Here is a 15,863-nt window from a genome sequence, read left to right on the forward strand (position 1 = left end):
GCCAGCATGGGCTTACACAGAGGCGCTACTATCTGTTAAACTCGCTCATTCAACAAGTATTTATTGAGCAACCACTATACCCTAGGCTCCAGGCATGCAGGGGACTTCAAAGCAAAGTTGGGGGGCTTGTGGGTGGCTCAGTGGGTTAAGCACGAGGCTCTGAATTTTGGCTCACGTCATGATCTCAGGGTCCTGGGATTGCACCCCATCAGGCTATACGCTCAGTATGTGTGTGGGGGGTCTGCTTGAGAATTCTCTCCCTCTGCCTCTCTCTCTCTAATAAATAATTCTTAAAAAAAAAAAGTCTTGCCCTCAGGGAGCCCACAGTCCGCTGGGATGCAGTGGGCCTGGAGGCAGACCACTCCCCCCGCCCCGCCCCGCCCCCAGGGGACGCAACGGGACGACTTCAGCTCCAGGCCAAGTGCTAGGAAGACCACAGGGGCGGGGCAGGCCTTGTCGAGGAGGGAACATTTGACCTGCAGCCAAACAGTAGGCCGGGGCTGGCTCTGAGGCAGTTGGGGACAGTGTCCCGGAGAGAGGGAACAGCGAGTTCAAAGGCCTGGAGGGGAACGCGCTAAGCAGTGTCAGGACCCGGGGCCCAGCACCGCGCTAGGTGCCTCCGTCGGAGTTCAGGCCAGGCGTGGCCTGGTGGTTTCCGGACTTTATGTTCCGGATCCCATCGGGGGGGGGGGCGCCATCTTCCCCCATTCTGCTGACAAACGGGACCCAGAGCCGGCCAACGTCCCACCCCAGGCGGCCCCGCGGGCCAGCCCGGCCGCGCGCTCGCACGGCGGGCCACGTGCCGTGCGCGGGGTCCCCCGGCGCCCCTTCCCCGCGGCGGCGTGCGGGGCGGGGCCGCCTGGGCCCGCTCGGCCCCGCCCCTCCCCGAGGGTGACGCGGCCCGGGGGCGGGGCCTGGGCGCGGCGGCCCGACTGTCTCGGGGACGGAGGAGCGAGCACCGTGCGGCGCCACCATGGGAGCCCAGCTGAGCACGGTAGGCGGGGAGGGGCGCGGGGGGCCGCGGGGACGGGGGCCGCGGAGACCCCACCCGGCCCGCCCGGCCCCGCGCGTGGGCCGCGGGAGCCGCGACTCACGTCCCGGCCCTCAGTCGCCGGGACCCAGCCCTCCTGCCCGGGGGACGTGCGGGCGGCGGGCCCCGGGGGGCGGGCCCTCGGCTGATGGGCACCGGGGCGCCCCGCCCGCCCGCCCGCCCGCATCCCCTCCCCGCCCGCACCTCACATCCCGCCCGGTCCCGCCCAGTGGAGGGAGGAGCGGGCTGCGCCCGTGAGCCGCGCGAGTGAGGGTGGGAGAGGGTGCGGCGGGGAAAGCTGGAGTGTGACTGAGTGTGCTGGTGAGCGAGTGGGAATGTGCAGGAGTCTGAGAGCGCCCGTGTGTGGCTGGGCGGGAATAAATGACACGACTAGGTGTAGTGCGAGGTGTGAGTGTGCACGAGAGTGCGTGTGAGTGTGAATGCGCACGAGTTTGTGATTGCAAGTACACGGCTGATCGAATATGTGAAGTGTGAGTGTGCACGAGAGTGTGCACGTGCGTGAGTTTGAGAGTGCAGATGTGCGGCTGAGTGTGAATCTACGAAGCAGGGGTGGTGGGCATCGTGAGTGTGGAGGTGTGAGGCTGAGACTGTGTGTGTGTGAGCGAGTGAGCAGGTGGGAGTGAATGTGTGTGAGAGCATCGGAGAGCCCGTGAATGTAGGCGTGGAGTCTATGTGTACTGTGGTCGGGTGGCAGGGTTTGTGGCTTCTCTGGGCCACAGTGACCGCGCTGCAGCCTTGTCTCCTGCCGGGAGGGGCCCTGGGGCGCAGCCAGGCCTGGCTCCGGCTCTCCCGTGAATGCTAGAAGCTGACAGACTTGTGAGCCCCATTGCACAGATGAAGAAATGCAGCTCACGCTTGGCCGCCTGCCTGTGCCTGGTGGGGCCCGAACTTGTGGGCTCCTAAGTCCGCCACCATGCTGTCACTTCTGGGTCGGCCCAGGGCCTCCCCACACACCTGCCTCTGCTCTTGGATTTCTCAAAAGCCCCAGTGGCCGGGCTGGGTGAAGGCTGTAGGCAGAGGGCAGCCTCCCATGCCCTTACACGTACTCTGGTCCCTGGTCACAGGCCTGGCACTGAGGACTAGGCCCAGAGCCACTTGCCTCCACCGCCACGGCCACCCCGGGTGCCTGGGCCTTGGAGGGTGCCTGCTTCCTCCCTCTGGCTCTGGGAGGCTCCTCCTCACCGTGAGGCAAAAGGCCTCTTGGCCTGGGTACTTGTCATGGAGTTGTGGCCCAGCCCAGGACTCTGGGGGACATTCAGACCAAGGAGCAGCCTTGCCCAGGGCGAACCTGTGGGTATTACTCAGCTTCGGAGTAACGTCCTGACCCTCCTCCTCCATTACTCAACCCCCTGACCCCCACCCCTGCTCTGTTTCCCAACGCTTCTCACCTTCTAGCTGGTGTTGGTAGGATTCGTCAGTGCGTCCCCAGCGTGTGGCCGCTCCATACATTTTTGCTGAAGAGCCAAGGCCTCTTGGCAACCCCCTTGTGAGGGGCAGAGCCCTGTTTGGGAGTCAGGAGACTCACCAACTCCCCGGCCTCCTCGGTCCAGGGGGCCCACTGAGGACTCACAGCTGTGCTGGGGGCAGGGGGGCCGCAGTCCCAGATGGCAGGCCAGTCGCCCAGTGTTCCCCCCAGGTGGCTGGGCAGGAATTGCCCCTTCCTTGTATGTGCCCTGCTGGGATCCCCGCTTAGCCCGAAATACCCACAGCAGACCCGAGCTAGGCCTCCTGGCACACGGTCTCCACAGGGTCTGCGGGAGGCTGGCTCGGGCCCCGGGCCCCAGACGTCTTATCGGAGATGTGCAGGCTCTGCAGGAGGCCTCCTCCCATACTCCAGGGGGCCCCCGCTGCAGGGGTGGCATTTGAGTCTGTCAGCCACCTGGGGGGGACACGGGGATTGGCCCGCCATCTAGGACAGTGGCTCCCCTGCCCCCAGCACGGCCGTGAGTGCTCAGTGGGCCCGGACAGGCTGCCATTACAGGTAGAGTCCCAGGCTTGCCCCTGCCCCCCGCCCTGGCTGCCCTGTGCCTCATCTGTGGCCCTCAGCCCTGGCCCCAGCAAAGCAGGGCTGTGTCTCCCCTGCTGAGAGCAGCATTGCTGTGCACCTGCCCCTCCGCCCCGGTTCCCCTCCCCCACAGTTCCGAGCCAGGAGCCCCCCTCTGCTGAACTTCCTCCCCTCCCTCCTACTTCCTTCCACTTCCTGAGAAGGGGACCAGGAGGGGGGTGGACACTCAGATCGCAGCAGAACAGCTGGTGGGCGACAGGCAGGTAAGGCTCAGCACGGGGAGCTGGCACCTGGGGGGGGCTCAGTCTGCCCACGCAGACCTAACCCGGGTAGAGTGGATGCCACGGTCCCAGTAGGGAATTCCGGGGGCTGAGCAGCAGGGCAGGGTGCCCCGTGGAGGGGAGCAGGCTTCCCAGCCCCTCAGCACTGGTGGGCGAGCTGGGGGCTCCCTGGAGACATCCTGGGACTCTGGCTGCCCCTTCTGTGTCAGCAGAGGTGAGGAAAGGCAGGTGCTGGGTTCCCTGGTGGGCAGAGCATGGCCTGGGGGGCATCGGGTCAAGGCTTGGGAGGCAGCTGTCTCCTAGACCCACCCCCCCAAAGGCTGTGGTGACGTGGGTCTGTGCGTGTGTGTGTACGTGTGTGTGTACATGTGTGTGTCTGTGTACGAGCAACTGCGCTGAGGAGGAGCTGGGGTGGGGCCTTGGCCTCAGCCGTCTGCCTCCTGTTTACTCTGCCCGTCGCGTGCAGGGCTGGCGGGGGCTGCAGAGTTGCCGGCACCCAAGTTGCGGGAACAGGGCATCCCTGCCCCTTGTGAATCTGGCAGAGCCTTCAGTTTTCGGGAGATGAAGCCACTGTACCCTTTCCCCTGACTGCGTCTGGCTTCCCCACTGGCTTGAGCTCCCCAGGGGCAGGGTGCCCTGGCTTGTGTCCCCCGAATCCAGCGTGAGCCCTGGTAGGTGTGCTCCCCGGGGGTTTCTGGCCTGAAGGACGAGCTGCCCACAGCGGCCTCCCCGGGTAGGAATGTTGCGCATGCCAAGTCCACCTCTGCTCTCTCGGGGGCCGCACGGTGCCCGCGGGCACACAGAGGCAGTGTTGTACGGTGACTCAGTGCATGGACTCGAGCCAGATGCCGGGGTTCAAATCCTGGCCCTTGGGCCAGGTCTGTCACCTGGGCCTCAGCTTTCTGGCCTGGAATGGGCTTCAGGATTATGGGAAATAATTACGCGCAAGGCGGCCGCCCAGTGCTCTGCAGAGCCCAGTCCCTGGCAGTGGGCGCTGGAAGGGAGGCAGCTGACCTGTACCACCTGCCCACGTGGGCGGCCCCTTCTGGCCTTGGCACTGATCCTACCATACCTCTGGAAGGTGGGTGCGCCTAACAGGATCGAAGCTAGGATCCTAGCCGCCTGGGCCTGTGCTCTGTGGAGGGCTGTGGGTTTTTTAAATCGACAGGGTAAGCTGGTAGGCCCGTGCCTTCCCGGGAGGGACCTGGCCTCTTGCCCTGGTTCCTGAAACTTCCAGACAAAATAAAAAGAGTCAGAGAAAGGCCTGGAGTGGGGGCGGGGGTGGGGCTTGTTGTTGTCCCTTCACGAATTTATCCACAAATATTTACGGAGTGTCTCTGCTCTGAGCTCTGGGGGTGCCGTGGTGATGAGACACCCAGATGCCCCCACCCTTCTGGGGCTTCTGCTCTGGGGTCTGCTGTTCCGTGTCAGCCGTGACCACATGTGGGCGCTGGCCCCGGCTGTTTGAGCCCAGGCTGGCATCCGGGGTCCCCGAGGCTGGGACCTGGCATCTGGAAGGTCTGTGCTAGGGCTGCAGCCCTTGTTCAGGACTTGCCTTCAGAGCTGTTGACTTAGGAATCGTTTTCACTGCCAGTGTTTGTGGGCTTGGGGCAGGTGAGAGATAAGGGACAGAAAATTGGGAACCCAAGCCCAGACTTCACCCTGGGCCTCCCTGAGCCTCAGTTTCCTCATTTGTCAAATGAATGCAATTGGCCTATCTCCCACTGCTGTGGGTCAGTGAGGAAATGCAAGGGAGCGAGCTGCAGGCCAAGGGGTCTTATGTTATTAAACTTGGCTGTGCACTCGGGAAAATAAAACTCCAGGGAGCACCAAACACAACTCCAGCTGGCTCTTACTGTCATTTCAATTCATCTCCAGGGCTCCCTACAATGGTGATTTCCTGCAAATGTAACTTCACTTCATTTCTCCCTCAGCAGTGTTCCCAACGGATATGGCTTCTCTGGGAGGGGCCTGCAGAATCTCTTCACTCCCACAGACTTTGCAGAGGGGAGCAGGGGCTGTGGAAGTCCTCTGAGGGCCTGATTAACTAAGGAGGGGCCAGTCAAGGAAGATTTGACATTTGAACTGGGCTCTGAAGAATGAATAGGAGTTTCCTGTTTGGATGAGGGAAGAAAAAGGGCATTTGGGGCAGAAAGAAGAGTATGCAAAGGCCTGAGGCAAGAAGGGCTTTTGGCCAGAGTTGTAGCCATACAGTAGGGGCCTTGAGTGTAGGCAATGGGGAGCCATCGTGGGTGTTTGAGGAGGGGGTGGGTGCCCTGTTGGCTTGGCAGCTGGGGCCTCATTGTGGGAGGCAGGATATCGGACTGTGGTGGAGCAGGTGGGATTCGGGCCTCGGGCTCTGTGGCCAGGGCACAGAGAGGGCATCCGTCCTGGGAGGTGGCCTAGGAAGAACTAGACAGGCCTGGCATTGAGTCCTGGCTCCACCCCTTGACTTGCTGCAGGACCACAGGCAAGTCACTTAACTGAGAAACAGGGACAGCAGTATCCCCTGTGAGTGTGGTCCCCTGAGGATTGACTTTGGTGCGATTGGGGCAAGATACTGGCCTTCCCGGTGTCTGTTTCCTTATCTGTAACCTGATGATAATCATGGCGCCTATGGCCTGAGGTCGAAAGGAGGATTCTCCCAGGTTTGCTCACATCCCATTTGCCGAGCATTGCCAGCTTGGAAACGTTTGCCGGCCTGGTCTGTGTGTGCCCTATTCCATCTCCGCCCCCCCCCCCCCTCCCCAGCCCTAGATGGGACCGTCCATTTGCACTTGGGGAGGGTGGGGCCTGGAGAGGCAGAGATTCTCTCCTGAGGTCCTGAGCTGGGGTTTCAGACCTGGGCCTTCTGACCCCCAGGTTCAGGGCTGCCAACCAGGCCCCTTAATGAGACCCAGGATGGGCGAAACGCCGTGTGGTGCCTGGGATACGGTGGGTGCTGGTTAAATGGGCAGTGGCCAGAGACCCCTGCCGCATGGCCCCAGCCCCTGCTGTGATGGGTGGGGTTGGAGAAGGGAGCCCTAGCTGGCTCCCATGGGCCTTTCCTTCAGACTCATTAGTCACAGACCAGGGGCTCTGTGGGGTGGGGCCTAGGCTGTACCCAGCCTGGAGGCCCTGCCCGGAAGAGAAGGCACATTGTTCTGAGCCCAAAAAAGGGCCTGAAACCACAGCTGCGACAAGGTAACTTGAAGCTGCTGGGCCAGTTTGGGGAGCAGGGGCCAGGCCTGCCATGGGATCTTGTGCTTCTGCCCTTCCTTCACCTGGGTGTTCCATCTCCCTGGTGGTAGAGGCCCATTGAGGACGGCAGGAAAAAGCTCCTGTGTGTGCACCCACATTCCTCTGTGACCTGGGCGCCCCCATCTCATCTCATATCTCGGCTCCCCCAGGAGGTGGGCAGAGCAGTAGCTCTTACCTACCTTCTACAGATGAGAACACTGAGGCTCAGAGAGGCCTCAGGTACTCAGCCAGAGCGCCTTCCCTGGGTTGATAGAAACTGGGGAATCCTGGCAAGGCTTCTAGGAAGCCAGGGAGCAGTGGGTTGGACCTTGAGAGGTGAGGGTCCTCTCACCCAGCCACTTCCAGGTCCATGCTCTGCAGAATATGCTATCTCCAGAAGCCCACAAAGGAAGCAAAGAGGCCTCCATGCAAGCAGAGAACTTGGCTCTGAGCTTCCTGGCCACCAAGGCAAAAAGGGGAACTTGTAGGATGATGATAAGGAGAACACATGGTCATTTGCTGAGAGAATTAAAGTCAGGGAGGTGTGCTAGTGATGCTTGGAGAACAAAACGTGAGCCAGCTTTCTGGAGAAGCAGTGTTCTGTGTGGACACACAGGAGCTTTTTCCTGCCGTCCTCAATGGGCCTCTACCACCGCACTGTTCAAACCACCAGTGTGGGCTCCTCCCCACCCCACCCCCACTTTTTATTTTGAAATAATTTCAGACTTACAGTAAAGTTGCAGTAATGTGCAAAGAACCATTGTATACTTTTTGCCCAGATGGACCCAGTGTTAACATTTACTATATTTGCTTTATTGTGGGTGTGTGTATATTTTATTTATTTTTTTAACTATTTAAGAATAAGTTACAGGTACGATGCCCCTTTACCCCCTAAGGACAAGGCCATTCTGTTGCCTAATTACAGGACAGTGATCAAATCAGGAAAGTAACGTTGATGCAATGCTCTTACCCTTTTTTTTTTTTTAAGATTTGTATTTATTTGACAGAAGAGAGAGAGAGTGAGAGAGCGCATGAGCGAGTGGCAGGCAAAGGGAGAAGCAGGCTCCCTGCTGGGCAGAGAGCCCGATGTGGGGCCAATCCCAGGACCCTGGGATCATGACCTGAGCCAAAGCCGACGCTTAACCGACTGAGCCACCCAGGCGCCCCTGCAATGCTCTTATCTAATCCATGGGTCTTAATTCAGATTTCACCCATTGTCTCAATATTGCCCTTTATAGGGGTGCCTGGGTGGCTCAGTCGGTTGAGCATCCGACTCTTGATTTCAGCTCTGGTCCTGGTTGTGAGATCAAGCCTGTTTCCGGCTCTGCGCTCAGCAGGGAGTCTGCTTGAGATTCTCCCCCTCCCTCTCTGCCCCTCCCCTGCTTGTGCTCACTCTCTCTGTCTCTTTTCTCTCAAATAATAAATAAATCTTTAAAAAAATATTGCCCTTTATAGCTGTTTTATTTCTGACGCAGGATTTAGTCCAAAGCCACTCATCGCATTCTGGTGCTCTGTCTGTTTGGCCTCTATATTGGTTTCCTAGGACTCTTTAACAGTCACCACAAACTACATAAAACAGCAGATGTTATTCTCTCACTCTTCTGGAGGCCAGAAGTCTGAAATCAGTGTGTTGGCAGGGCCACCCTCTCTGGAAGTGTAGGGAAGGGTCCTTCTTGTCTCTTCCTGCTTCCAGTGGCTGTCAACAATGTTTAGCTTCCTTGGCTTATGGCCACCTTGCTCGTCTTTGTCTCTGTCGTCATGTGGCCTCTGAGTCTTCTTTCTCTTATAAGGACACTTGTCATGGGGTTTAGGGCCCACCAGAATAATCCCAGATGATCTCATCTCAAGATCCTTAGCATGGTTGCATCGGCAAAGACCCTTTATCCAAGTCAGGTCACATTCCCAGGATCTGGGTGGATATATCTTTGGGCCACCATTCAACCCACCAGAGCTTCCTTTAATTGGGACCAGTTCTCTGACCTTTCTTTGTTTTTTTGTGCCGTTGACATTTTTGAGGAGTCTTGGCCAGTTGTCCTGGAGAATGGCCCTCACTGTTTTCCTCATGGTTAGAGGCAGATGAAACGATCCCATTTCACAGATGGAGAAACAGCTCAGAGGCGGCTGAGTGATTTGCCCCCGGGACAAAAACAGCTAGAAAGAACGGGTGACCACTTGTCTTCCTCCACAAGGTTGTTCTCCCCAAGTAAACCGAAGCAGTGAGCTATCTGGCCATGGGATTTGGGTTTTCTGTTTTTTAAAAATCTAAACACCGGTGCCTGGCTGGCGCAGTCAGTTGAGCATCTGACTCTTGGTTTCGGCTCGGATCGTGATCTCGGAGTTGTGGGATCAAGCCCCGCATCTGGCTCTATGCTCCGCACAGAGTCGGCTTGGGACTTTCCCTCTCCCTCTGCTGCTCCACCCCGTGCTCGTGTGCTCCGCCCCCTCCCATAAATAAATAAATCCTTAAAAAGAAGTCTACTTTAAAAAATAAATAAAAATCTAAACTAGCTCTTAGGGTCTTTGTGAGGTTGAGATATGGGGGGGCAGGGGGCTGGCAAGGAGGAGCCTCTCGGGGTCACGCAGGAGAGTGAGCATGGGCCCGCTGTTTGAGTGGGGTTGGGGAAGTGAGTGGACTCAGGTTCACATTGCAGCTCCCCACCCACCAGCTGCCGTGTGACTGTGGGCACGTTGCTTCACCTCTCTGAGCTGCTTGCTCATCTGTAAAGTGGTGATGACAACCCACTGAGGGTTGTCCTGAGATGAACGCCCGTGTGGGGCTCATCATGGTGCTGAGCAGTAGACTCTCTGAGTTTCAGGGGACCTTGCAGATCATCTGGTCCATTCATTTCAGAGAGGGGAAGGGACTTAGCCAGGATCCCACAGCCAGCAGGAGCAGAGCTCCCCAGTGCCCAGTTCAGTGCCTCAGCTGTCTCTCCCACCTTAAGGCAGAACTCTGGGCTCAGGGGTGTGTCTATGTAAATAGAGCTGGCGCTCAACATCACTTAATAGGACCAGGGAAATTGACTAAAGGAAGGGAAGGAGGGAGGGAGCACAGATACACAGTGCTCAAGATGAAGCACAATTACGTGTGAACTTTACTCTGAGCTTCCTGGCAGCCAAAGTGAAAAGGGACACATGCTCTGTTACATAGCTTTCTTTGTCCTGGTTCCTCTGGGAAATGGAGCTTTGCCAGTGACTTAGGAATACGGTGATAGGTTTCATGTGCCTGGGTTTTATAACTTTGCCCAGCCGGCACCAGAATGGATGCTGGGATTCCCTGGATGAGGATGGTGGGGAGAGGGTGCTCCTGGCAGAGGGGACAGCATGAGCAGAGGCCTGGAGGTGTGAACCAGCTGGTGTGTCTGCGGGAAGGGCAGGGGGCAGGCCCCTCCCCGTACCCACACTGACCTCGTGGGTCTGTCCCTGTCATTTCAGTTGGGCCACGTGGTCCTCTCCCCAGTCTGGTTCCTCTACAGCCTGCTCATGAAGCTGTTCCAGCGCTCCACCCCGGCCATCACCCTTGAGAGCCCGGACATCAAGTACCCATTGCGGCTCATCGACAAGGAGGTGAGTGCCTGACACCGTGGGGGTCTGGACCCATGGAGGCTCCTCGCCCTCTTTGCCAGCATCACAGTGTTTCTCAGCACCTGCTGTGTGTGCTCAGGGCCCCGGCCCCCGCTCCAAAGTAGGTCCTGTTGTTTGACCTTCTTATAGATGGGAAATTGAAGTGATGTTGCCTTCTAAAGTTACCTGTAAGCATGCAGAAGGATTCAAACCCAGGTCTCTGACCACAGAGCCTGCTCTCCGAACTACGCTCTCTATCCCACAGAAAGCCAGAACAAGAGGGATCCCTCAGGACTTTGGGGTCGAAGCGCCCATTTAACAGATGGGAAAACAGAGGGCAAGAGGGGAGCAGGGGGGCGTTGGAGGTCACATTGTGAGTTAGGGGTAGAACCAGAATTCAGGCCTACCCCCGCCTTGGTCCCAGGAGCTTCCCAGCCCAGTGCCCCTTTCCTTAAAGTGAATGACTGCTCCCTGCCCCCACGGTCATCTACTCCAGGCCTGGTACTTGTTGGACCCCGGTATCTCTTCCTCTGTGCAGATTCGTGATCCCGTTATCTCGCTATGGGGCTCCATCCACCCCTCTGGAAGGCTTACTCTTGCCCTCCTGTTTGACCCTTTTCCTTTTCAAACGTCTGATCATGATTTAAAACCATCCTCTCCCTCCTTTGACTTGCCTCCCTATAACAGCTGCTTTTCTCCCTACTCTCCCTCAGCAGAGCCCCTCCCTGCTGCTATTTCTGGCCCCCGGCAGCTGCCTTGGAAGGGTGTGACAGGGAGAACTGAGTCATGGAGCAGAGAAAGTCACCTGCCAGGCCCTGAGCCCTGGGCCCTGGCTCCACCCTGAGCTCCATGCGAGTCTGAGGTCCCCTGAGGCACAGGACCGGGAGGTCACAGACAACGTCAAAAACCAAAGATGGGGGAAAAAAAAATCGCTTCCCAGAGGCTTTTACCAGGCTTTATCTTTTCATTATGTTTTATATATATTTTAAAAAATTTTAATTCCAGAAGGAATGTGTGGCTTGTATGTGCTCACTATAAAAATTCTTTGTGAAGTATTAACGTCCCGTCCATCCCATCCCCTGCCACGCCTTCCCCGTGTGGAGGGTCCCAGTTCACGGGCCCGTGTGAGCCTTTTCTGGGCATCACATTCATATACGTGGATTTGCAGAGTTTTAGGCGTGTATATACTTACTCTCACTTTTTTAATAACCTGATTTTTTTAGCCAGCCATACAACATGGACACCTTATCACATCTCACCTAAAGCTGGTTCATTATTTTTGACGACTGTCTGGTATTTCCCTGTAGGGATGTTGCACAGTGGACCCACCAGTCCCTTTTGATTGAGCCGGAGGCTAATGTCTTAGCAGTTAAATCTGCCGCCTCCCCGTTGTAGCCTAGTGGTGGCTTTCCGGGGTCAGCAGGTGGGTCCGCTTTTTGATACTTTTGCTAAGCTCCCCCAGGGGCACAGGGAAGCCCCCACTGCTTGCCCTCCCCGTACCTGTTGACCCTCAAGGTCCCCCTGAAGCTCTGGGGGTCGACTGCTCGGCTCATCACGGCCAGCAGCCTCCTGAACGCCAGCACCGTGCTGAGCCCCACACAGATGTGCCCTGCCACTGTCATCCAGCCCAAGAATTATCAGTCTTTCCCTCGTTTCTCTTCTTCTTCCAAAAATTGTCTGGCATGTGGGTTTCTGACCTTGAGCCCCAGGACCAATGGATAATCCTGGAATCTGTTCCCAGGAGGCCTGGGGGCTCCGTTTGCGTGGAGTGCAAGGTTCCCGGGGGAGGCAGCCTCAGGCCTGGGCTGCTGGGGTGGAGAGACTGCTGCTTGCGTCCTGAGTGGTGGGTGGGCTCTGGCTTTCTGAGACTCGGGCCTCCTGGCTCTGCTCGGACGCTTCAGGGACACTCAGAATGATGCTCTGCTCCTCTGGAGGAGTCTGCTGTCCTCCCTCCAAGTGATGACACTGTGTCCATCCGTGACTTTGCCACGTCGCCTGGTCTCGTGTGGGCGCAGACCAGTGCTGGACAGCGGCCTGCCTTCTGTGCGGCCCCTCCACACCCCCCGTCCTGGCTGCCCCGGGTGCAGGAGAGACCCCACAGGGGCCTCAGGGGGCTGGGGTGCTGGGCTTGTTCCCGGCTCTGACTACAGCTTACTGTGGGAGGCTTGCCTCCCCTGGCCTTGGTTTAAGACTGCTTAATGGGGATTCAGGGGCTTGGGTTCCGGCTCCTTTTTCGGCCCAGCCTGGCCCTTAACCAGCCTCTGCCCTGCTCTGGAGGGGAAGTGGCTGTCACCTGCCCATCCTGCACAGGGTGGAGGCCTGGCTTAGGGCTCTTAGCCATGGCCATGACCTCGTGAGCAGTGGGGCAGGCACGCTTCCTGCCCTGTGCAGCCCTGCTGCAGTCACAGCCGTCCCACTTCTCAGGGGGCTTTTAGTGTAGTCTGGAGCCCCTCTCTTGTGTCCTCGGCCCGGGTACACGGGCCTTGTCTCAGCTCTGCCCCTAGCTTGCCAGCCCAGGGCCCGAGGTCTTCCTGCCACCCCAGGACACTGCCCAAGCTGATGGCAGGGTTGGATCCTCCCCCTTGCCGCCAGAATTCTCTGGGCCATCTGGCAGCCTCCCTCTGGGATCCTGCGTTTGTTCCCTACCCTGATCACCTCGCTGGGTGGCCCCGGGCGGGCCCCTGCCCTTCCCTGGGCCAGTGGGAGCAGACGCGGTATGCTTGCCTCCGGCGCCCGTGCACACGCGTGTGCAGGATGTGTGTCCGCAGTGGCAACAGCATCCCTTCCGGGTGGCACGGGGCACGAGCAGCTCTGAGGGCTGGGGGCGGGGTGCCGCCCAACGGCTCGGGTCTCTTTGCAGCTGATCAACCACGACACCCGGCGCTTCCGCTTCGCCCTGCCATCGCCCGAGCACATCCTGGGCCTCCCCGTCGGTGAGTGACGCCGGGGGCTGGGTCAGAGAGTGGGAGCTTTACACTTGAACTAGGGAGAGTGGGGAAGGCTTCAAGGTGACAGCCACACTGGGCCTCCAAAGATGAGTGTCTGAAAGAGAGGGGACATCCCCGCTGTCCCCGGCAGTGTCCCCGGCAGGAGCAGAGGTGTGGCAGCAGGAGGCTGGGGCGTGATGGGACTCCCCGGGGGGTGGGGGCGGGAAGGGGGCCCTGGAGCCCAGGCCAGGCTGGCCTCTGAGGACAGGGCGGAGCACGGGGCGATGGCTGACTCGACCCAGCACAGCCTGCAGAAGGTAGTCCGTGGCCCCTTCGGGACCGGCATCACCCCTCCTCATCCTGCAGGCCAGCACATCTACCTCTCAGCTCGGATCGATGGAAACCTGGTCATTCGGCCCTACACGCCCGTCTCCAGCGATGACGACAAGGGCTTTGTGGACCTGGTCATCAAGGTGAGGTCTTGGGGCCGCGGCCGTGTGGGGGCAGGAGGGACCACATCCCTTGTACTCTGGTCTCTGAAGGCCCAGTGCTCCCTCGTGCCTGGCTTCTGAATGAATAGCCAACTGGAGTTTCCCAGCACAAGCCAAATGTGGGGGCTTGGCAGAGGGCAGGATCTAAGGACAGATCGTCTGCAGGAGAGAAACCAGGAAGGTTGACCAGCTCGTGCAGAGCTCACTTGCCTGCTCTTGGACGGGCAGAGCCTAGGGCACTGGGTGTCCGGTTGTGGCCCCAGGGGGCCTGCCCCACCACACTCAGTCACACGGGCTCGGTGACCAGCCGGTCCTTTCCTGAGCACGTTTCCCTAAGAAACAGTCTAAAGCCCCCTCAAGAGTGGTGTGAGGAGCTCAGGTCGTTGTCTGGGGAGCTGAGATCCATCATGGGTGAGGGGTGGGTACACGCTGTGGAAGAGATGAAGCCATTAGATCAGAGACGCCCAGACAGCCGGCAAGGATCTTAAGAATCATCACGTTGAGGGGCACCCAGGTGGCTCAGTTGGTTAAGTGTCCGACTCTTGATTTTGGCTCAGGTCACGATTTCAGGGTTGTGAGATCGAGCCCCGTGGAGTCTGCTTGAAATTCTCTCTCCCTCTGCCCCTCCCCCCTACTTGCGCACTGTGCTCTCTCGCATGTGTGCTCTCTCTCTCTCTCTCTAAAAAAAAAGTCATCACATCAAGTGGAAAGAGAAATGACAACCATAGCACAGTATACTTTTGTGAAAATTAGAAGCACAAGCTTTACAGAACGATCCATGTACTCAGATTACACGTCCAACAAATGCAAACCAGCCCAGGCCAGTGGAGGTGGGGTGTGGAGACCCTCCCAGGAAAGGCCCAAACCCCCATGGCCACCCTGGCTCAGCACTCCTGGGGGCCAGGCTTACTGTCCTAACTCCACTGTGTGGGCCCCCTCACTGGGCCCCTCGTGGGCGGAAGGACAGAGGCAGAGGCCCCTGTGGGCCGCAGCTGAGGCCCTGGGTCTCACAGTGTCCTGGGGTGGCGCCAGGTCTGTGAGGACAGGAAAGGAGCTCGGCCTGGGTCCCTCCTTAGCTTAGTGTCATTTAGATTGTACTGGGTGCCCAGGCCCAGGCTCGGGAGCCTGTCTTTGCCTGGAGAGTGGATACCCTTGCTCCAGGGGAGAAGCACATGAGACTGAGCACCAGGAATGGCACAGAGTGGGGCAGGTGGGGTGATGGGAGCTGCTCCCCTGGGCAGGTAACAGAGGGCCAAGACGTGGAGGCCGAGGAGGCGTTGACCAGACGGAGAGGAAGGAGAAGGACCTTCCCGGTGCAAAGGTCCTGAAGTCAGAAGTAGGCTTAAAGACTGATGCAGCCTGGGGCACCTGGGTAGCTCAGTCGTTAAGCATCTGCCTTCGGCTCAGGTCATGATCCCAGGGTCCTGGCGTCAAACCCCGCATCGGGCTCCCTGCTCAGCGGGAAGCCTGCTTCTCCCTCTCCCACTCCCCCTGCTTGTGCTCTCTCTCTCGCTGTCTCTCTCTCTGTCAAATAAATAAATAAAATCTTTAAAAAAAAAAAAAAAAGACTGATGCAGCCAAAGGGCAGGGGCTTCAGAGGACTAGGGGGGATAGGGAGGCAGTAAGGTTTAGGGCTTTGTCCAGAAGGAAAGGGAATGTGTCGAGGGTTGGAGCATCTGTTCTTGTTGGAATCACTCTAGCCGGATGTGGAGAAGGTGTTGGGGGTGGGGCTGGGATCCAAGTAGAGGATGGGAAACTCAGGAAGACCAGGCCCCTTCTGGCTCAGAGACCTTGCTCCCTGCTCCCCACTGGCCCCGGACAAAGGTCAGAGTCCTGGCCTGCACATGGCTCTGGCTGCCTCTCCCTGTCCTTGCGCTTCCCCCATGCTGACACCCCCCTGTGCTGTGTTCTCCCCGAGGCCCAGGCCTTTTGGGCTGCCTGTCTCCCTCCCCAGCCGCCCCTCCCTGCCCATCACTGCTGCTGGCCCTCCCCCCGCCAGCCCAGCACCCTCAGCCCTGGGCAGGGTGAGCTGCATGCCCTCAGGCTCCCCGTCTCTGTCTTGTAGCACTTTTCTCTCAAAAGGGAAGTCTCACAGGGCACAGGGAGGGAAGTTGTTCCAGAAACGCTGTTTTTATGACAGCACAGAATGGAAAAAACCAAACATGCACAAGAGGGAGCTAAGCCCACTTCCCGGAGCCTTTTCTGTGCTGACAGCGTGGGAATCTCCCACCGGGAGGGGACACAGAGACCGTTCTTGGCCGAACGTTAATACATTAAGCCCTCGAGTTGGGAGCCTTGTTCACCAGGCTGACGCTTTGTTCAGAG

At 58.6% G+C, this 15,863-nt stretch overlaps 1 protein-coding gene across 1 annotated transcript in view; it reads left to right on the top strand.

Moving 5' to 3' along the window:
- The first annotated feature begins 887 nt into the window (after positions 1 to 887).
- LOC117998603 (NADH-cytochrome b5 reductase 3) overlaps positions 888 to 15,863 on the top strand; it is a 28,352-nt gene continuing 13,376 nt past the window's right edge. The window contains exons 1-4 of the mRNA XM_034987364.1: positions 888 to 994; positions 9,992 to 10,123; positions 12,981 to 13,053; positions 13,414 to 13,520. Coding sequence (XP_034843255.1) covers positions 974 to 994; positions 9,992 to 10,123; positions 12,981 to 13,053; positions 13,414 to 13,520 — 333 coding nt within the window. The 5' untranslated portion in view covers positions 888 to 973. The remainder of the gene's footprint in view (positions 995 to 9,991; positions 10,124 to 12,980; positions 13,054 to 13,413; positions 13,521 to 15,863) is intronic.

Source organism: Mirounga leonina, unplaced genomic scaffold, assembly GCF_011800145.1.
Source record: "Mirounga leonina isolate KUSES-001 unplaced genomic scaffold, KU_Mleo_1.0 Mir_418, whole genome shotgun sequence".
Lineage (NCBI taxonomy): Eukaryota > Metazoa > Chordata > Mammalia > Carnivora > Phocidae > Mirounga > Mirounga leonina.